The sequence below is a fragment of the Pygocentrus nattereri genome, chromosome 20, assembly GCF_015220715.1.
Source record: "Pygocentrus nattereri isolate fPygNat1 chromosome 20, fPygNat1.pri, whole genome shotgun sequence".
NCBI lineage: Eukaryota > Metazoa > Chordata > Actinopteri > Characiformes > Serrasalmidae > Pygocentrus > Pygocentrus nattereri.
This window is the reverse complement of record NC_051230.1, coordinates 8,691,255-8,713,859: the sequence shown is the minus strand read 5'-3', so window position 1 is coordinate 8,713,859 and position 22,605 is coordinate 8,691,255. Positions and strand designations below refer to the sequence as shown.

The window sequence follows — 22,605 nt, the reverse complement described above, 5'->3', positions numbered from 1 at the left end:
AACTGACACTGCCCGCCCCCCCCCCAATTTCTTTTATTGGAAAAAATAAATAATTGACCTCGGCTTCAAAGGGAGGAGCAGGCTGTGACGTGACGAGCTGAGTGCGCATGCGCAAACACGGCACCTTTGAGAATACTAAGGTGCCGTGTGCTGCGATGAGACTGGAGCGCGCGCGCGCACACACACACACACACACACACACAGACACACACGCACACACACGCACCGCCACACCTTTCTGATGAGCAGAGCAGCGCGATGTGTACATCTGAACACACACCGCCTGAAGGTGAGTCGCGATCCCACCCCAGCTCAGAGCTGCGCGTGAATGTCGTCTTTGATTAAATAGCGCTGTGATGAGCTTATGGTGGTCTGTGTGCGAGGATGAGCTGATGGTGGTCTCTGTGTGTGTTAGCCTGTGTGCGCGGATGAGCTGGTGGTGGTCTGTGTGCGCGGATGAGCTGGTGGTGGTCTGTGTGCGCGGATGGGCTGATGGTGGTCTGTGTGCGCGGATGGGCTGATGGTGGTCTGTGTTCGCGGATGAGCTGATGGTGGTCTGTGTGCGCGGATGAGCTGATGGTGGTCTGTGTGCGCGGATGAGCTGATGGTGGTCTGTGTGTGGGGATGGGCTGATGGTGGTCTGTGTGCGTGGATGAGCTGATGGTGGTCTGTGTTCGCGGATGAGCTGATGGTGGTCTGTGTGCGCGGATGAGCTGGTGGTGGTCTCTGTGTGTGTTAGCCTGTGTGCGCGGATGAGCTGATGGTGGTCTGTGTGTGCGGATGGGCTGATGGTGGTCTGTGTGCGGGGATGGGCTGATGGTGGTCTGTGTACGCGGATGGGCTGATGGTGGTCTGTGAGCGCGGATGAGCTGATGGTGGTCTGTGTGCGCGGATGAGCTGGTGGTGGTCTGTGTGCGCGGATGAGCTGGTGGTGGTCTGTGTGCGCCGGATGGGCTGATGGTGGTCTGTGTGCGGGGATGGGCTGATGGTGGTCTGTGTGCGCGGATGAGCTGATGGTGGTCTGTGTGCGCGGATGAGCTGGTGGTGGTCTCTGTGTGTGTTAGCCTGTGTGCGCGGATGAGCTGATGGTGGTCTGTGTGTGCGGATGGGCTGATGGTGGTCTGTGTGCGGGGATGGGCTGATGGTGGTCTGTGTACTCGGATGGGCTGATGGTGGTCTGTGTGCGCGGATGGGCTGATGGTGGTGTGTGTGCGCGGATGAGCTGATGGTGGTCTGCCTGATTTCTCTCTTTCCTCCGCTCCTCAGAGCAGGAAGAGCTGATGGGAGAGTTGAAGCCCTCTCGGCCCGCGCGCCTCTACGGCTCTGCAGGCTGTGAAACGTGGAGCGCGTGCTTCTCCCCGGATGGCTCGCGCTTCGCCTGGTCCCTGGGCCACGGCACCGTCAGGGTGCTGCCCTGGCCACTGCCCTGCGACCAGTAAGCCCCTTTCAGCTCTGCTCTCTGGATCTGCAACACACACAGGAGGTGGTTCACTAGAGGTCCTGGCAGTGTTTCTGTTTAGAACCATGAGCTCTGTAGAACCATTTCATGCTTAAGTGGTTCCTTGCCTGGAGAAACGGATCCTCGGGTTGAATATGGTTCTATATCACACCAAAAACGGTTCTTCTATTGTTATAAGGTTGTCATGCTAATAGCAGAACCCTTTTTGGTGCTAGAGAGAACCATTTTCAAAAATGTTCTACATAGAACCACACATTCTCTATCAATCTGAAGAACCATTTCCTCAGGCAAAGGACCCCTTAAGCATGAAATGGTTCTGTATCGAACTTGTGGTTCTAAATAGAATCATTGCCTTCACTGAAGAACCCTTGAAGAACCAGCTTTTTTTATAAGGGTACATTCTCATAATATACTAGGATTAGCTTTGTTTTTAAGTATATTACATCACTGTTGGAACAAAACCTCGAAAACCTCAAAACCACTTATCAAGGTACAAACAATGTAAATGTTCCCTCAAAGGTACAGCAGTGGTTTTAAGGTCCAGTTGTGCACCTTGAATGGGTTTGTCCAGGCGAAAAGTACATGTTTGTACCTTTTTATAACTTAATATGTTAAAAAAGAGCAATAAAATGAAAGCGTGGAGGCGAGACGAGGTGTGTGGAGTCAGTACAACTTAGAGAATATCATTTCAGTGGGTTATGGTTCAGTTATGTTCCCTGACTAAAGGTACTGAGATGTTCCCTTGAGGGTCCCACCCCAGTGACAAGAGGGGCACTGCCCCAGTGACAGTCTCACACCTTTTTCTGAGAGTGTGGAATGAAACCTCTTTCATTCATGTAAAAAATTCTTTGCATTAACTTACATTGAAAGTTAAGAGCATCTCTCTTGTCCTGTGAAATCATAATTTAAAACATTTTGCAGGTTTTGTTCTGACTGCAAATAAAAACTAGTTTCTTAATGCTAAAAAAAACAGTTGTTCACCAGAACCAAACATACTGATTGTGAGAATCTGACTTCCTTTATCTACTGTGAATGGTTCAAAGATCATACGTACACTGTAATTTGACTTGATGATGAAATCACTTTCAGAAATCACATGAATAAGCCTGTAAGGAAACCTGGCAAAACCAGAATGAACAGGGTATGTTTCTACTGTCTCTGGCAGCAGTATGTCAAAATACTGACTTACCATGTCAAAGTAATGACTTAGTATCTCATAATATTGACTTATTATGGCAAAATAATAACTGACCTTCTCAAAATACTGATGTGCATAGTGTAATAATGACTTACGTTGAAATGCTTGTTATCTCAAAATAACTTATTTATTCAAAATATTTAATTAGTATCTCAGAATAACTTTTTACTCAATATTTTCTTAGTGTCTTGAAATCATGACTTATTTTCTCCAAAATTTACTTACTTTTTCAAATTTTTCAAATTTGACTTATACTGATTTTGTAAATAATACTTTGTTATCCCAACATAATTATTTGCTAATTTAACAACTCATTATTTTAACACAGTATTTCAAAATCTCAATAAAATAAGTGTATTTTTATCCTAAGTCAATAATAAGTCATTATTTTGAGAAACTGAGTCAATATTTTGACAAAACAAGCCATTATTTCAAAATGGTAAGTCAATAGTTTGACATGCAGCTGTCAGAACGTCAGATGTATTTTTTCTTCTCTACTTGCTGAGAATGGGCTCCCATATGTATAGTAGTTGCCTTGATAAGTGTCCTTCTGTCACTCCTTACTCAAGGTGATGTTTATATATTCACGCTGAAGGTCTGGACTCAAGCCCCTGCACTGTTTATTGTTCTGCATCCAGGTTCATTACTGATGACAGTGCTAAGTATGTTATGAGCTTTATGCTGAAGTTGTATGGCCCTCTCTAACTGTGAGGCATGACAGGTGCTGGATTTTATTTATTTATAAAGCCCTTATCGCATACCTGCCACTGTGCATCACACCGATGTTGACTAATGTCCTTATCAGACTAAAGTGGTTGGATTATATGCTGCAGGTCCCACTTGTTCAGGTTCAGGTCTCTAATGAACAAGCTGAGAGTGAGAGCAGCTTCCAGATCTTCTTATGGAATTCCCCCTGTTTATTGCTCCCTCCCTGCATTATAGTGGATGAGTTAGAGCAGAACAGGATCAGGGCTGGGAATCAGATCCACTGTGAAAAAACGACTGAAAGGAATAAAAAATCGACAGGGGAACCATCTCTGTGCTTCTCTTTGTTGCAATACTTTACTTGTGTGCTTGTATGTATCAAATAAGGCTTTGATTCGCAAATTATCTCTGTATTGAAGTGCTGAGATTTTTTATTGTGAGCATTTTGAACAAACCTGTGGCAAGCATGTGGACTAGGGTGAACAATACGTTTTTTAAATGTTTCCTGAGGTTTTGTTTTATATATATATATATATATATATATATATGCAGAACATACTTTTGATGTAAGAAAGTGGTGGTCAAGCCGGTCCAGAAGGCTGGCGAGCAGTGGCACCCAGTCAAGGCAGAAGAGGCAACAGCATCAGACGCAGAGGATGGGCAGCTGTTCAACTCAGCAAAAAAAGGAAAGAAAAACACAGAGTCAGTTCTGTAATGAGTGACTGATCACAGATTATAGTATAACAGAGCAGCAGAGACTCCGGCAGGTCTAGATCTGACAGGGAAGCCTAATTACTGAAGGCTTGACTATACAAGTAAGTTTTTAGCCTAGACTTACAAACTGAGGCTGTGTCTGATTCCCAAACATTAACAGGAAGATTGTTCCAGAGCTGGGGGGCTTTATATGAGAAAGCTCTGATGTAGCTTTAATTCTAGGTACCAGTAGTCAGCCAGCACCTTCTGATCTAAGTAGGCGTGATGGTTCATAGTGGGAGAGAAGTTCACTCAGGTACTGAGGGGCGAGTCTGTTTAGAGATTTATATGTCAGTAATAGAATTTTATAATGTGTATATATATATATATATATATATATATATATATATATATATATATATAAACCCTGTGTATATAACCATGTGTACTCCTGGTCAAATTGATATTTTATGTTTAATGTTCAAGGATGCTAAATACATAAAATATAAATACATAAGTAGAGGGTTGAGAGGGTGTGTTAACAAAATCTGAACACCCCTGATCATTTTTCACTCACAGAAGTGTAATTTGACCAAGGGGTGTCAAATTTTGACAAAAGACTGAAGCCATAGTCTGTTATTTGGTCCGTGTCTTGCAGCCCTTTGTTACATAATGTTCCTCTATGAAACACGATGTACCATGTTCTGCTCTCATTGTAGTCATGCAGAGGATTCTGCTAACAGTGAAGAGAAGGTGCTGCAGTGTAACCACACCGTATGGGGCATGGCATTTGGACCTCAAATGGCCAATCGAGCGAGAGCTGCAGTGCGCTGTGGGGCTGCAGAAGGATTGCTCTTAGCAACAGGCCTCAATAATGGAGTGATCAAGGTGTGGCTGATCTCCACTGGTAAGACTGAGAGTGGTCACAGTAGTGTAAAAGGACTTCGCACTTGTTTGCACTTTGGGCAGTTTGGAGTGGTTATGTAATGATGATTTTGAACTGCTCAGCAAGCACAAACATTGTACATGCACAACATCTCTTTCACCCCACTTAACCAATAGTTTTCTGTTTTTACTTTCAGGACAGATATGGCTAAATCTAACTGGACACCAGTCCGTGGTGAGAGATTTGGCGTTCGCTCCAAATGGAAGTCTCACTCTTGTGTCTGCCTCCAGGGACAAAACTCTGCGAGTCTGGGATCTGGCCAAGAAAGGTTACAGCATATATCTTTATTGTGAAATGCTTTGAAATGGCCGCAATCTTGTAAGGAGCCAACTTCTTTTATTTTATTGGCCTGTAATTGATCTATCCATGCTCCATGGTCTTTTGTTGCTAAGCAGAAGAAGCTTTAAAAGACACAAAATTCCATTCAGCCTAATGATCCATCTGAATCAATCAGATGATTAACTAGATAAATAGATAGATATATATAAGTACATGTAATATATATATATATATATATATATATATATATATATATATATATATATATATATATATATATATATATATTCCCCGGCCGGGCGGTTGATGTCCATTCTGTGTGGAGTTTGCATGTTCTCCCCATGTCTGCGTGTCTTCTTCTGGGTTCTCCGGCTTCCCCCCTCAGTCCAAAGATGTGCAGTCAGGCCAATTAGACATGCTAAACTTGCCCCTAGGTCTGAGTGTGTGTGTGTGTGAATGTGTATGTCTGTCTGTCCTGTGATGGACCGGCAACCTGCCCAGGGTGTATCCTGTCTTCCACCCAATGACCGCTGGGGGGGGCTCCAGCGCGCCCCCCCCCCCCCCCCCCGCAACCCTGAGGGAGAAGCAGCTTAGAGAGTGTGTGTGTGTGTGTGTGTGTATATACACATAAACTTTTTTGTTTGTCCATTTTGCCTTTATTAGGGCTTTTTTTCTTTTCAGAGGACTCTTCAGTTCTTCAAAGATATCTTATATTTTTCCACCTCCACAGTTCAGTCTTAGTAGCTGGTTGTATTTTCTGCTTCTGACAGTTGAAGAAATCACATTCAGTGATGTTGAGGTCTGGACTCTGGGGTGGTCAGTCCATTGCTCTGAGAACCCCAGCAGTTTCTTTGTTTGGTTTGCAAATCTTCTTCAGTTTATTTCCTTTTCTCCTTTTTCTCTTGAAATTAAATACGCGAAAGGTGGTCTTTGACATTTGCACAGTAAAATTAGTTTACTGTAAAATAAATATTTGAAATGAAGAACACTTTAAATTTGGGTACTATTTTGACTGAGCTGTGCATTACAGTTTCTCATTTGGCTGAATGGGATCTTTGTCAATGTTCTGTATGGTTGTTATGTAATAGCACATTTCAGGGTGGAGCATGGATAGGCCAGCTATTGCTTGTGGCATGTGCCTCTACAATTGCAGTTGTATGTTGTTTCTAGGACATCAGCAAACTTCTGAGATGATGAACTCTTAGCATGTAGTCATCTAAGTTCAGTTTCCTTTCTCAAGTCAACTAAATGCTTTCATCTTGTAGGAACACCATCCCATGTGCTGACGGGGTCAAAAAACTGGGTGTTCAAATGTTCCATTTCTCCTGACAGCAGCATGATTGCCTCAGTCTGTAATCTCGATTCAGTGAGTATCTTTACTGATCATTGACTGGTCATTATGTTTAATAGTCATACAGGGCTGTGTAATAGAGCTGAGGCTGCTGTGATGTTCTGCTATGAGCAGAAGATGCTCTTTCCTGTTTTAGGCTTCTTGAGCACTATTCGAACTGGATTTGCAAAGGGTGCACTATAATGTAATTTGTGCTTGATTTGACTGGAATATTGGCCCTGAACATTTGTGTAAATTACCCAAATTCCCAGAGAGAGCCCAGATTGACAGGTCATAGTCCAGATGTTCACATTAGCATGACACCACAGGAGTTTTGGAGCAGGTTGTGTCCTTCAGTTAGCACGAGGTGGATTGGAACAGGACTACTATTGCTGAGGGCTCAGGGCCTTATTGTATGAAGTCGTTCACTCCACAGTTATTACTGTTAGAGTGTAAGAACTACACACACTGCAGATTTGTACTGGATTAAAATGGCCCCACCGGTTTTACTGTCAGGCTGTTTAAAAACTAAACACGCTGCAGATTCATACTGGATTAAAATCACTCCACAGTTATTACCATCAGACTGTAAGTAGACATATTAAAGATTCATATTGGATTCAAATGAAAACTCCTGTCATTAGTGTCACTTAAACTCCAGCACATTCCCAGGAAAACTAATCTAGAGCCATCAAGGCTTTAAACCTGGGCACGTGAGATAAGCATAGAACATTCTGTGCTGTTGCGGGTCTGGAAAAACAGGACAGTGCTTCTTTATCTACTGTTGCATTTGTGTAAGATCTAGAAGAATCCAGTGGTGTTGCATCATGCCTCAAAAAGGTCTGTTAGCTGATGTCTAACAGCTTGTATTATATTACGTGTCTTTGTGTGAGCTTCAAGCAGCATGGTCATTAACTTGTAAAAACACCCTGTAAGCTTTTACTGCAATTTAACAAAAAAAAAAGGCATCCCAGAGTCACTATGCAACAGCCCAAGCAGGCCAGTTTAAAAAAAAAAAAAAAAAAGCTTACCTTATACACAATATACACAAAACACACTGAGTACAGTTCTGTTTAATAAAAGATTTAATAAAAAATTTACCTTAATTGACTTTATTAATCAAGCTTTAAGCCAAGTATTTAAAATTTAAATAATTATCTGATCATTTCTGACTGAATTCTGTCCTCTGTTCCTACAGAAAGCTTATCTATGGAGCATACGATCCTACACCTTCATCCGCAACCTGAAATACGATCACGAGCGGACCATGATATCATGCGATTTCTCTATGGATGGAGCACTACTTGCGATTGGTTCTTTTCATGCTGCGACAGGCTGGTGGCTGGACTTATGGGACCCCTACACTGCTGAACAGCTGACTAGAGTGGAGTGAGTGGACCAGTCAGCATATTTCATTTACTCAAGGGAATTCATTTACCTGTAGGAAATAGGACTACATGATGGTAAAACAAAAAACAAGCTTTAAAATGATCCAAGAGACTGAAAACTGTCTCGTCACAGTGTAACGTGTACATTAGAAGGGGCGGTATGACCCTCGGCCAAGGAAACCCATTTCTCCCAGCGCATGCTTGTGCTGATGTAGCTTTCAGGGGCAGTGTGGAAGTCTGTAGTGCGTGATTCAACAGAGGACAATTTTTACACGCTATGCGCTTTAACACTGGGCGGCTCGCTCTGCAAGTTTGTGTGGTCTACTGCTTCTTGCCTGAGCTGTTGTTGCTCCTTCCATTTCACAATAATGGCACTTGCAGTTAAATGGTGTAGAAACTTCCTATGACAGTACCATGTTTATTCACAGAGCTCTTTAGTATGCCCCATTCTACTGCCAGTGTTTGTCTATGGTGATCGCTGTGTTTGAGTTCATACACTTGTTAGTACAGGGTGTGGCTGAAACACTTGACCTGAATAATTAGGCGTGTCTACATACTTTTGGCCATATACTGAATATGCCAGCCAGTTTTAGATGGGCCTAGCAATCAAACTGGAGGGAAGCACTCGTCTTAGAACCAGAATGTATTGCAGAGAGTGTGTATTGTGGTTTATGAAATACTGTATATGTGTTTATTTATGTGCCTATTTTACTGTGTTTCTTCCAGGGACTGTGATATATGTGTATACAGAACTGACAATCTACTGGCAGCATTGAGTTTCTCTCCTGTATCCCTTCAACTGGCTTTCAAAGACTACAGGTGAGACAGTAATGTGGCATTGCTGTCGTGAGAAAAAGAAAAACATTGTGTGGAGATTTTTTAGGTCATTTTATGGCCAATATCTTACATTACAAGTCAATTTAGGATATTTGTGTAGGTTTACATGCTATAAACAGTGGTTAAGTCATATCTTTTTCACCTGACCATTCTCTAACCTCTCTTTACGCCATAGAATTAAATGGGCTGTTTTTGTTATTGTACCTTAAGACAGAGGATGGCCTGCATTGTGCCTCAGGTCTTAAACACTTCAACATGAATGTGTGGATATATGTAAATGCATAGGTTCTTGGGACACCATGAAAACATTTCTCTCAAAATGAGAGGAATAGTAATTGTAAGTGAAGAAAAAAATTAAACTACATCAGATTCTTTTATTTCTCGATTTGAGGACAATATTTTCCAGAGTATCGGCTTTAAAAACTATTTTAAAAACTCCTTAATTCTATAAAGTTATTGTTTCTAAGATTCAAGGCACAAGAAGCAACGATCAGCTACATTGTTGGAGTTCAAAAGGAGTCGAATGACTAGTTTCAACACGTTGACATGCCTGAGCATGCCTTTAGAATTACATAGTCAACAGTGGTAAGACACTGTCCCTTTCCTTTTCACCAAAGATTTCCTGCCTTTGTGTAAACAGGGCGTTACAGATTTGGGACGTGGAACAAGATAAACTGGTCTTGGAGGCGGATCACAACCGAGTCAGCGGACTGTGCTGTGCTTTCCACCCACAAGGCAGCGCTATTGCTACGGGGTAATTCCAAAACACATCAGTGCACTTTCAACTGGCAGTGACTTACACAACCTATTCCTAAGCCTTTACAATTTGTATTATAAATAGTGGACAGTTGTCAGTAACACTGTGAGAATTTAGCCTTTACCATACGAATCTCTCAGTGGGCAGCTGTAAGAAATATCTGACCAATCAAGATGTGAAGAGAAACAGCAGTCATCATAAATCTCTTCCCATCTGACTTTGAGTCTTTATATGTTCTGGTTTTAAAGTGTGATCAATGAACGGATGGACAGATAGATACTTTTAATGCCAGATGACAGTGGGAATGGTTCTCGGTGCAACAGAATGCAGTAGACCTCTCAGCTGTACAGCACATATGACCAGTGGCAATAAAAGTATTTGTCAATCCATCCATCACCTATACTTTCAAAACCAGAATTAAGTTAGTCTGTATTTTATTCCAGGGACTTTATCAGGTCTGAAATCTTGATCCAAACCCAAATAAAGCCTAAAAGTCCTGTCTTGATCATACTCGTGTCATCAAGTCCAGCAAAAGTACACAGCAGCGACTGTAAGAGCCATCATTATTTTAAAAATATTACATAATAATATAATGAGATGGCTAAAATTGTGCTTTTAGATCGGACCATTTTTGTTCCGCAAGCATTTTTTTTTGGTCTGGACAAAACTTTTGTTTGGTGCTGATACAGCAACATGTTAGTCTTCACCTTTTTAAACTTTTGACTTTTACTTCACATAGAACTTATTACCTAGATCACATTGAACATATAAAAATAAAGTAAGATAAATACTATTAACTTTTTTTATTGAATGTTATTGTACTCAACAATTTTCTTACAGGTTTTGATGCCAAATTCTGTCAGTAACATGGGTGGGTGCCAGCATGCCAGATTAAAGTCTAGGGAATCACTGATCATGGAGTCCAAATTCTTACAAGCCATATTAGCTGATTTTTACTAACCTTTTTTTTGTTTTAATAAATCTGAAGCTCACACTAAACGAGTAGGGTAAAGGTACTTTACCACAGAACTGTTCATACTTTGGTGCTCTTGGGTGTGCGTAAATTCTGTGCTTACCCATTTATAAATCTTGAATAAGAAAACATTGTTGAATTTCAGAAATCTTTGGAAAACTGCGTAATTGAGTTAAAAAAGCCCTTAAAATCCCAGGCTTATTACATACTATGGCTTATTATGCAGTAACTACACAGACTGCAACACAAACTTGCTGGGTTATTCAAAGGTTACAGAAGTGTGTAGTAAAATTTTAGGTCCTGGCCATTTAAGTGGTTATAATTAAATTGAGAACTGGTGAATGAGCCCTAAAATTATTTGCTCTTTAATTGGCCAAACTTTTTCAAATTTGAAATATTAAATCTGTTGCCTGCCAATCCCATTCTTGCCCGATTCACACAGTGCATCCCTATTAAAAACTGCTTTAAGGTAATGAAAGTTGAGAAGTTTGTTAGGGTAAAGTCTGTTAAAAGTGGGAGGATGGTTGTGAAAGTTTGATGCATATTTGGGGGAAAAAAAAAGTCACAGGTTCAAACACATTTGATGTATTTCATTCCAGGTGTCGAGATGGACGCGTGAAGTTTTGGAGGGTCCCTTGTCTAGTTCCAAGTCTGCAGCACCTATGTCGGACTGTTCTGAGATACTCTGTGTCTACTTTCCAAGTGAAGGCCTTGCCTCTCCCAAAGAAAACTCTGGAATTCCTCACCTACAGGAACATTTCTAAGAAAAAGATCCTGCGCTGCAGTGAACACTACAGCTGAGGAACACTGAAGCCCGTCCACTGCGACCACACGGATACTTTAGCAGCTTGCTTTCATTTTACAGCTTGAATAAGACAGAAAAAGGAAGAAAAAGAATCAACCTCCAGGACTCTGTAGATATGGAAAAGACATAAGTTATGAAGCACAAGAAATATTTATTTATGGACAAATTTTACATAATATCCTGCTGCTATAGAACTGCGAGATGTTGAATACTTTTCTTTAATGAAAACTTGATCACTTGAACATTGGATTCTTTTTCGGAATTCCAAACTGCTGTAATCCGTCCTCAACTCGTCAGAAGACCAAACTCACTAATGACCTCTAGTGTCATTAGCAAAAATAAGGCATGGGAGGTTTGGTGTGCTGTCAACTAGACTAGCCATCACTGACCACTATATCTCTAACTGCTTGGAAAGCTGCCACCATTGAGCTCAACTGAATCTTCTCGTTGGTCCCAGACGCAAGCCGATACCTGAGAGAGAGAGAGAGAGAGAGAGAGAGAGAGAGAGAGAGAGAGAGAGAGAGAGAGAGAGAGAGAGAGAGAGAGAGAGAGAGAGAGAGAGAGAGAGAGAGAGAGAGAGAGAGAGAGAGAGAGAGAGAGAGAGAATTATTGCACATTACTGCGCTGCACTTCTGTTTCATGTACAGGCACAATTTTTTTTTTTCTTTGTACTGATTTATGGTTTTGTTATTTAAACAGTGTTTTGAAAGTTAGGAAGGCATAGGGCTGTTAATCTGATGTTTATTTACATCTCTGACCTTAACTCACTACTCCACTAAGACGCTAACAGAACAACACAAAGAAATCTACTCACTCAATGTCAGCAAGCTTGATAAGCAAGCCCATTCGAATGGAAGGAGGAAAATCCACTGGAATAAAGAAGGAGAAGAAAGTTAACATAGCTCTACTTACATGCATGTCAAAAAAGGGGAATTCCACCAATTTTACAAAATTTATGTATAATCCAGGCATTGTAAACTAAGTCATTCCAAGTTTTTTGATGTAAAACTTGTGGTGATGACAGGAACAAGACTCTGCGTAAGAGAGCTTTTAGAGACATTTAATTCTTCAAAGTTGTAAGAAAGGTTACGAATACACCCAAAATACCCTGATGTTTTCCGATACGTTTAGACCTAAAGAAAGTTTAGGTCTAAACTGTATTAATTTTAAGTAGAGATAAGCTGGAAAGGAACAAGCAAGGCATAATAGGGCAAAACAGTTCAATTTCAGATTTACCACTATTTTCCTCATAATCAACACGACATATAAAGATTCACATGTAAGTTCACAGGTAGTTTAGGATAGTAAATGAAATGGCTACATTTGCATTGTATACATTGTGACTCCTGGTTCCCATCACCACTACTGTAAAGAAATGAGCCAGCAAGTTTCTCTCCAATGAACTCTCACATCAAAGCACTCACTCACTTAGTTACTCATCATCGATTGCATTATGTAGAAGCTTTGAAAACCTGTAGGGATTTCTCTTTAAGATGACAGATCCCGAGTTAAAATCAATGATTCAATCAGGAAAAACTGGAAGGGTTTGAATTCGTCATCACCCCTCTCAATGTGTCTGTAATGCAAATTGACATAAATCTGAAATTTGTATATTGTGCACGTTTCTGCATGTCGCACTTTTATTTAAATTATAAAATAAAACAGCCTGATGGATCAACAACACATGGATCATTTTCAATATTCTGGCCTATAGCTATCATTTAATGTTATTTATCATGTTATGTAATATTCTGTAGTGCATCATTACATCCTTCAGCCTCATCAGTTTTAAAAGAAGTCAGGATTTTTGTATTCTTTTAGTGCTGTTCAATCAATTGCTTGTTCTCTCACTACAAAACCCAACACGTCTTAATGGAAATACATTTAATGCCATACAACCATTAGAAATTCCCCTGATGGTGATAAAGAAATCCACAGATAGAGGCAAATAAATACAGATGTGATATTCAGCTTCCTAACAGTAACGTAAGCCATCTGGCTTCCTTCAGTATTTGCAAGATAGTAAATATAATAATAAATAAATAAATAGCTTCCAAAAATCCACCCTAAAGCTGGACTTTTTCTCTGCCCCCCTCACCCTTAAGATACATCAGAATTTCCCCCAGTCCAAACCAGAAAATCTCACTCTGGAGATCACTGTGGTGCCGTTTTAGGAAGCAAGTAGATGTGTTTATAACATATATAGCAATTGTTACATTTTAATATAGGGTGGAGTGGCCCTTTAAAGCTTCAGCTCAGCAGTAGTGAAGCATGCTACACTAGGCCACTGGCAACTTGTTTCTGTGGCAACCGTAGGGGAATCTCCAGGGAAACCAGGCTGAGAAAACAGTCTACTGAGCTGCTATACGAATGGTTTGTGATGTGTGTATGAGTGAGCCACAGAGCACTGGGCCAATTTCGTACTGTATTGGCACAGACAAGCAATTTACTGTATTTAACATTATTTACATGAACTGTCAAAAATAAAAAGGTACTGTATAGGTAGATTTTTGTCCCCAATATACAATATATGTGCCCTGAAAAAGGTCCTGAAGTTCCTATTGTGTACCTTAAAAGGTGTTAAAAAAAATAAAATACTCAATTCACTTTCCCAGGGGAAGTAAGCGTTTTTAACTTATCTTGAAGTTTAATTAATATAAAATAATGAAAAATTCAGAGAGAATGTATGGAATCAATCCAGCTTAAAAACAACTCCAGCAGAATCCAATATAAGTGTATTCTCTAACTAAAGATAATGAAGACGTGCCCTCAAGATAAGGCTGGGCGAGAAAAATGATAAATCATTATCACGATATAATGATATCTTGACAGTAATAAGAACTGTTCAATAAATGTTTTATATAATGGACCACTCTCACACTTCTGCATTCTTGCGATGGCCCTGGAAGAATTTTCTGCTGCAAGGAAAGCGACACTACTCTGCTAACTGGAAGCAGCACTCTGTCTCTCACACAGCACAGCAAACTGATGTTACTGTAGATCAGACAAGACCCAAAAAAAAAAAAAGCCTATCCCAGCGGTCATCGGGCGGAAGGCAGAATACACCCTGGACAGGTCGCCAGTCCATCGCAGGGCAGACAATACCGAGCATCGCATCGACATACCGAGCCAGCTAATGTTTGCTGTTCATACTAAGCTGAGGTTGTTTTTTTCCCCCCTAAAATTATGAATATTACAAAAATTGCGGCCGTGCTTTTTCCACCTGGTAAACAGCTGACCTGAAACTTTCTCCCACTATCCCATGACAGATCCCATGACAGGTTCTGACCATAACGGACCGTTTAAAACCACAATTAACCACTCAGGAGCAAACATCAGCATTCTAACAAGAAAGAAATAATTCAACATATTGATATGGTCTGATATGGAATTTATTATCGTGATAACATTTTTGGCCATATCACCCAGCTTTACCCTGAGGGTACTACCCCTGTGACAGCAGGAGTGTGTACAAACCAGTGTATACCATCTAATACAAACAGTGTATAATGCATAATAGAACTTTCTTTAGAAACCTTACCTCTGTGTATGAGTAGATGCACCTCTGTCAAAATGTCATGCAGTGCTAGACCTTTCAGAGTTTTTAGCTGTAGAATTTCTGATGAAATTTCTTTAAGAAAAAAATCTTTTTCAGGCATCATTTTATTTTGGTATGCCTTTTTTAAATTAACTACACACTCAGTGGAAAGTGAACAGATGATAAGGATACGGTTGTATGCCGTTGTAAAGTCTTTGTTCAAGGCCCAGTCCAATATGTTGGCGATATCTGAACGTAACGGATGTCCTGTGCACGTGTACACAGTGTCCTCGGTCACTTTCCCATAGGCCATATGAGTACTCTGCACAGACAACAGTGAATGTGTTATAAACTAGTACATGTACTAGTAAAACATCAAACAATTTTTTCAACATGTATGTTTTTCAAAGCGCCCCCAGACACAAACCTGTAAAATGTTCAATGACCGCCTCATGTCTCCTGATGACAGGGTCACAATAGCTTTCATGCCATCTGGAGTGATGTTGATGCTAAATGAAACAAACAGAAAGACAGGCAGACAAAATGTGTTTAAACTTTCATGAGTCTATGTTGACTGTTCATTGTTTCCTCTGTTCTTTAGTTTGGCTTGGTTACTGGCCTGTCCAGCCTTAAGTAGCGCAGGGAACATATGGTACAGTGAAACCGGCGTGTTTGAGAATTTTATTTTCAGACAGGAGCGGTCTGCACTGATCAGAGGAAAACACCTAATATGTGCTATAACGCTCCTATGTATAACATGCAGAAGAACAATTTCTAACCTGGGTTGTGCTTCAGACCCCTTCCCTTAAATGTGATGATCATGGGTTTGTCGAGATAGATATATATATATATATATATATATATACACACACACACACACACACACACACACACACACACACACACACACACACACACACACACACACATATACACACACACACACACACACACACTATATAACACTGATTTGCATTTGAGACCCAAATATCAAGCTGAACCTTCGTTTCAAGTCTGTGCATGACATTAATACGTAAAAGACGTATGAAGTTATCAGAAAAACTCCTGTGAGATCAGACTTGTTCCCTCTCACAATATTTTAGCAGGAATAATACTTCTCTCAATTTTAACAAAATATTAATAAAATGTACATAATATAGCTTTAAATATTCAAAGATATTTGCCACTCAAAAAATCATGTAAATTCAGAATAAAGAATGATCAAACAAAAAATTACAGTAAGAAACTACACAGCCTATACACTAATATATAACTGTAAAATAACTGCACTTGATATTTAACTAAAAATAACAACATTTAATACCACAATAAATCCTGGCTCAGTCTAAATTGGGTTGTCATGGTTTCACAAACTTTGTTAATATATTTTTGTTTTTTGATTGATATTTTTTGATTATTGCTTTCCAGTTTATCTATTTTCCAGAAAGGGTTTTAGAATATGTGAAAGGATATACACGCATTGCTGTCATTCAGTGCTTCTATTTTTACGTTTATTTTTATTTACTCATTTATTTTTATTTGATCAAAATAATCAGAAGATTGCTCAATAACTAACATAATAAATCAACAGCTCTAGTCTAAACCCATAGATATTTATTCATTAAAATAAGCTCAATCAGTTTAAGTTAAGTTTAAATTTAATCAGTCAAGTTTAATTCCAATGTAAAATTCTGGGAAAATTCCACGAGCCACTCACCTCTCCTGCTGGATAACATGCTCTAGCCTGGGGATCATCTGGTTCTGAGAGAGAGGGCCAAAACGAAAACGTGTGCATCGAGACTGAAGTGCTGGGATGATTTTAGACAAGTAGTTGCAGATCAAGCAGAAGCGAGTGTTCTCCGTGAACTTCTCAATCACTGACAACAAAAAGAAACAAAACCTCATTAGGTTAGACAATAATATAAAAAATATTCTACAAAAACTAAAAGCACTTTGGTTACATCTCAGTTATTTCATAAACAGCATGTACCCGTTTTATTACATTTCATTTGCATTAATAAATCCTATTTCTATCTGGACTCTTAAGAGCAGTCACTTTGGCTAGTGACAAACCAAACGACTACACTTTGCCCAAAGAGCCATTTGGGAACCCAGCAGGTAAGCTGGTAGAGGGGCAGATGGTTTGCTACCTCTCCTTAAAGCATTCTGAGCATCCTGGGTCATTGCATCTGCCTCGTCCAGAATCACCAATTTAAAACCCTTCCTGCATAAATAACAACACACACAAAAGGCACATTAGAAACAGCAACAAAAACGAATCCAGCGAGCTTATACGACATTAGTACTGCACAGAAACTAAATACATGTATTAAAAAAACAAAAAACTAAACAGAAACAGCCGTTTTAGTCCCTACACAGAACAAATTTAACATTTAGTATACTCTGACTAGATGTATGCATCTTTTACGTTGTTCAGCAAGTCTTTTCGGTAACACTTTATTTGGATGGTTCACTGTAGAGTCTTTGTAAATGTTCAGTATATCTTTAAGTAACATTCAACTAAACAGCCATAAAATGCAACTGTGAAGTTAAGTGTTACTTGGATGGTCCACTTTAGGCGCTTTGTAAATGCTCATTTGGCCAATAAGTAACATTCAACTAAATATCCATTAAATTCAACTGAACTTCAAGTTCAGTGTAAAAGAATGCATGAAATCTAACCCTAATCCTAAACCTAACCCTTACTTTAACCTCAAGGTTAAATCTACTCCTAACCCTAACCATAATGTTGTTGATAAACAACTATTACCAGAAAGTTTGTTAATGATTTAAGTCTCTGTAGAGCATCCATAGGGTACCATCCAAATAAAGTGTGACCGTCTAACTCAATCACAGGGTACAAGTTAAGTTTTTTAAAAAAAATGAATCGAACAAAACTGGACACTGGATGATGCTCTTACTTGAAAATAGTCCTGGTACTGGCAAAACTGAGGATGGGGCCTCGAACCACATCTATGCCACGATCATCTGAAGCGTTGAGCTTTACAAACACAAATAAATCCCTTTAATCAGCCTCACATTATCATACCCACTGACAAAATATGGCCAATTCTGCAAACTGAATAGCGCTTCAACAGGAATTGCACAAAAATACACGTTAATCAAGCACCATAAACACAAAGAACACTTACTCCCCAGTTCATATTTGGAAACTAATTTGCAAAAACAACCGTTTTGAATTCACTGCTTGTGAGGTCACAAAAAAACAGCATGTTTACATATTCAATATAATATAATATAATATATAATTTACATATCCACCAATTCAGCCTTCAGTACTCTAGCCCTGCCCATTCACGTTGAAGTTATAAGCAGCAGTTAAGCCCAGGCTGCTTTCTGAATGAGACACAATACTGGGAAGCCAATCAGAACAAACATAATTTACATCTTAACATTATTTACGTCTTAAAAGCACAGTAAGAAAAAAATTGTATTGTAATTGAATTATATGGAAAAGGCCACATGAAATGAATTTTTTTGGGGTACATAAACCCACATAATTGCTATAAGTGGATCTCAGGGTGAATACGGCCTATTAATAAAACAACAGAAGAAAGGGTGACTCAAAAAGTATCATATAAACTTATAGATGCCATAGTAGAAATTAATGAGTAGATGCTTTAGCCAAAGGGAAGGCATTTGTGTTTTTGTTCTTTTCTAAATACAGCGACAACACTGTCTATATGCTACAAACAGATAAAACTAAGAACCACTGAATTCCAACAACCTATCATCAAAGACGCAGGTCTGCAGTACCTCCAGAACCATGGAGTTGAACTCTTTATCCTTGTAGAGCTGCTTAGCACATGCTAAGATGGTGGAGGTCTTTCCTGTTCCTGGAGGCCCATAAAACAGCAGATGAGGCAGTCTGTCTTCGCTGATGAACTTCTGAACTGAGGAGGAGGATTCAGAGACGCTTGTGAAAACTGCTGTCTACACCACAGTTTTTAAGGCAGCAGATGCAGTTGTAGAACAAAAAGTGGATACTATACACACACAGTACCCACTGCCTTTCCTTCAGTTATCTGGCTACAGTTCTTGGGCTTCACAACATCTCACTGCTGTTGGAAGAAAACCTTGTATCTCCATTTTTGTTGTTTTTCAGTTTTGGACATAATTTGAAAATCCCTGCTGTTTTTTGCATTGCGTGTAAATTTAATGAAGACTGGACCAACAGAAACGGCCCAAAATGACCTGGAAAAATGTCTGGTTCCATTGACTTACGCTAAAAGTAAAGCAGGTATTTTCCTTCTCCTGTAAAGTTACCATTTTGGAGATACGAGATTTATGCAAATAAACTGTTGGCTCATTTTACTGACATTTGTGTCTTTTAATCATCTGACAGATCATTCTGTGTATTTTCATTCATTACTCACTTGTGCTTAGAATATCTTGATGAGAGATTAAATCGTCCAGGGTTTGTGGCCTGTACTTTTCAACCCTATAATGATGAATAAAAATGAATAAATAAATAAAAAAACACATGAAAATACAATTCACATTTCTAAAACCACTGTTTTGTCACGTCACCTCCCACAAATGTTTAACTACCTCTGCAAGGGTGCCCAAAACTACAATATGAAATATGGGGATCCACCAAAATCACTCAGACAGAGTGAAGTTCAGCTGAAAACACATCAGGCTTCACTTGAAAATGCTTTTGCGGTCTGCTGTGTGTGTGGGGAGGTGCTCTGCTTGTGGAAATGAGCCTGATTGAGAGGTGCAACATACATCCAAAACAGGCACTGACCAAGGTTTCATGTGCCTTTTATTTCTACATCCAATGTGCAATCTACTTTCTTTATGTCTCATGTGCAACTTTTTAATAAAGCATGTTCTGTGATGCAGCTGTACTAACTCTGGACTAACTTTACATGGGTTCCTCAACCATGAATTCCTCCGAGACAGCGGGGTTTCTATAATTGTGAGGTGTACAAGCAGTTTTCAAGCGTATAACCCCAAACTTCAAATACGTATGGGGCAGTCGTGGGCTGGAGGTTAGGGAACCGGCCCTGTGACTGGAAGGTTGTTGGTCCAACCCCCAGAACCGACAGTACATGACTGAGGTGTCCTTGAGCAAGGCACCTAACCCCCAACTGCTCCCCGGGCACCGTGGATAGGGCTGCCCACCGCTCCGGGCAAGTGTGCTCACTGCCCCCTAGTGTGTATTCACTAGTGTGTATGTGGTGTTTCACTTCACGGATGGGTTAAATGCGGAGGTGAAATTTCCCCATTGTGGATCTAATAAGGGTCACTTAATCAACAAATTAATAACTTAATGTATTTAATTAAAAGACTAATATCCTTCAATATTCTTGCCTTATTTTTACCCAGAGCCCCGCCTTTTTTTTGGTACTATGCCTTTAATGCTAATACATGTAAATAATGTCTGAATTGTGGTAAGGTAAGTAGGAGGAGCTGTAGGCTGAAGAGGTGGCTTTATAAAAATCTGTTGATTTTTGTGACATCACAAAAATAATTACTTTGAAAAAGGCTAAAATTGGAGCTTGATGTACTGGAAAGTACAGTTTAACCTCCTCACCTCCTTGAGACCACCAGTGGTACCAAAATGCACTTTGTCATATTCATCAACTTTCATATTTCATAAGCTACATTCAGAAGCTGGGCGTCGTATGAGGCTGTAACTCCATTTTACTGTTCCAGTAAAATAGACGGTGATGTCACTTTAAACCCTTATAATAAAAGAAGCTGAACTCACTATTAGTTTTTCTACTGAAAGTCGACCCGTTTCTCCACAAATCTGGGCTACAAACTATAAACAGACGGCGTCTCTTCAGTGATCTGCTCTGTAAAAATTATTTTTAAAAAAAAATCATTTTTGTGAGTTCAGCTTCTTTTATTATAAGGGTTTAAAGTGACATCACCATCTATTCTACTTTTTTAAATAATGCAGAGTATCTAATATTTTTGGCTTTCAGCAGCAAATTTCAGCAGTAAAGCATATAGCAATATGTGCACGATCATGCACATTTTCTGTTGATTTGAGGGGAACTTTTGCAAAAGATAGATAGATAGATAGATAGATAGATAGATAGATAGATAGATAGATAGATAGATAGATATTTCATGCAGTTACTGAATAAATTTGCCTTACAATTTGGGCAGGAAAATTCAGATGGAAAAAAAATATACATATACCCACGATCATAAGAGGTTAAAACCTTTACAGCTTTTCCATGGCACATCAGCATCATTTAACCCATCATTTAACCCATCAAAAAAAGAAAAGAACAACGCGGTTTTCCTGCATTCCTGTTTTGCTCGGCCTGAACACTTGACTCCTTACAGCTGCACCACAGAGCAAAAATGAACAGTGCTTATACTGAAAACACAGCCATGCAACTTACACAGCCTGTGGGGACTCGGGGTCAGTTCTGATGTTGTTGATAAATGACACACAGCGCACAGAGACACGGGAACACAGGCGCAGCTGCTAACACGCCTGACTGTTAACTAATAAGCTACAATCTGGCTTCTAACTTGGCGAACCTAGCTATTTTATTAAAAACACTCAGCTTTTACACTAAATACGAGATCTGCGATAGCCACCCGTGAACCCAAGTGAGGTGTACACTGATAAGGTTCCTGTACATCCCAACAACAGACTTCAGCTACTGTAACGTTCCTGTATATAACAGTAGAGTTACTAGCTAGAGTTAGCTACCGCTACCGCCTTGAAAACCCATTAAAAATTTGAATAAACCCGTTTTTCTGCCTGTAATGGAGCCTCTACACTCTCTTTATCCACAGATCCAGAGCAGTAACTTCAGTTCGTTGCCTTTGGGCTCCAAAGCCGTCACACAACAAACGCAGATCAGTTAGCCGGCGTGCTAACGCCACAGCCCATGTAAAAGGCTGCACAGCAGCCTGATTACTACTCTCTTCTCCTAACAAAGCGACTGGACACACATTATCTCAGCTATAATATGCTCGAATGACGCTCTGCTTTACTCCTTACCATGGCAAATTCCTGGTCTGAACGGCTGTCTTGCTCGTAGATGCCATGTTTTGGTCTGTGTCGTATCCCACTTCGCTCTTGGCGCGCTTTTGTTGTTCGACTCACAAATGAATCGGCTCAATTGGATCGAATCTTTAAAGTGATTCACAAGTTAAAGATTGAACTGAATCGATCTTCTTTAGCTCATTGTTTTTGTGTGACAAATGTTAATAAAATCTGAATTGTATTTTTTTTTCACAATTTAACCTCATAACAACATAAAATCTCTCTAGAAATGAAAAATATATATTTTGGTTATGTTCTTGTGAACCAGATATTCGATTCGAGATACCAATAGCCCTATGAGCGCCATGTGCTGGTCCTTACTGCATAGAAACATCACTCGACTCATAAACATTACCATCTCATCATTCTGTTGCTGTAATGCAAGATAAACGTACCCTCTTTAATGACCGAAAAATTAAATGAAAAAAGCATTATTTAGGGTGAGAGTACAAGATGAGTCTTCAGTCTTTAATAGAGAGTTTTAGTCCCGTTATTTGTTGCAGGCATCGCCTTGTTTAAAATTAAAACCGATTTTACACACGGCTTCAAGCCTTTGATTATAGACAAACCCTCAAACTCAAGCAATAAATGCAGTGCTTGTAGAAAAGATGCAAAACTGGCAACAAATTCCCAGCTTGTGGACCACTGTGAA

General features: G+C 39.8%; 2 protein-coding genes across 2 annotated transcripts; one reads left to right on the top strand and one right to left on the bottom strand.

The window, feature by feature from the left end:
* The first annotated feature begins 91 nt into the window (after positions 1-91).
* wsb2 (WD repeat and SOCS box containing 2) lies at positions 92-11,695 on the top strand. Its single transcript, XM_017705065.2, has 9 exons — positions 92-289; positions 1,267-1,435; positions 4,775-4,962; positions 5,138-5,269; positions 6,546-6,646; positions 7,809-7,999; positions 8,725-8,817; positions 9,476-9,589; positions 11,165-11,695. Exons 1-9 carry the CDS (start codon positions 259-261, stop codon positions 11,364-11,366), a joined length of 1,221 nt encoding a protein of 406 aa, XP_017560554.1. The 5' UTR covers positions 92-258; the 3' UTR covers positions 11,367-11,695.
* Positions 11,502-22,008, bottom strand: rfc5 (replication factor C (activator 1) 5). Its single transcript, XM_017705068.2, has 11 exons — positions 21,909-22,008; positions 19,306-19,370; positions 18,686-18,822; positions 17,830-17,909; positions 17,059-17,132; positions 16,626-16,785; positions 15,336-15,417; positions 15,101-15,230; positions 14,912-14,989; positions 12,185-12,239; positions 11,502-11,841 (listed from the first exon to the last, which is right to left on the bottom strand). The coding sequence occupies exons 1-11, from the start codon at positions 21,953-21,955 to the stop codon at positions 11,745-11,747; spliced, it is 1,005 nt and encodes a 334-aa protein (XP_017560557.1). The 5' UTR covers positions 21,956-22,008; the 3' UTR covers positions 11,502-11,744.
* Positions 22,009-22,605: the final 597 nt, after the last annotated feature.

Coding starts and splice junctions, on each gene's coding strand:
- wsb2 (XM_017705065.2), top strand. CDS start 259: ATGTGTACATCTGAACACACACCGCCTGAAG. Junction 5,270..6,545: donor CTGGGATCTGGCCAAGAAAG/GTTACAGCATAT, acceptor TTCATCTTGTAG/GAACACCATCCCATGTGCTG. Junction 8,818..9,475: donor CTGGCTTTCAAAGACTACAG/GTGAGACAGTAA, acceptor TTGTGTAAACAG/GGCGTTACAGATTTGGGACG.
- rfc5 (XM_017705068.2), bottom strand. CDS start 21,955: ATGGCATCTACGAGCAAGACAGCCGTTCAGACCAGGAATTTGCCATG. Junction 17,133..17,829: donor AGTACCAGGACTATTTTCAA/GTAAGAGCATCA, acceptor TTATTTATGCAG/GAAGGGTTTTAAATTGGTGA. Junction 14,990..15,100: donor CTTTACAACGGCATACAACC/GTATCCTTATCA, acceptor AAATTTCATCAG/AAATTCTACAGCTAAAAACT.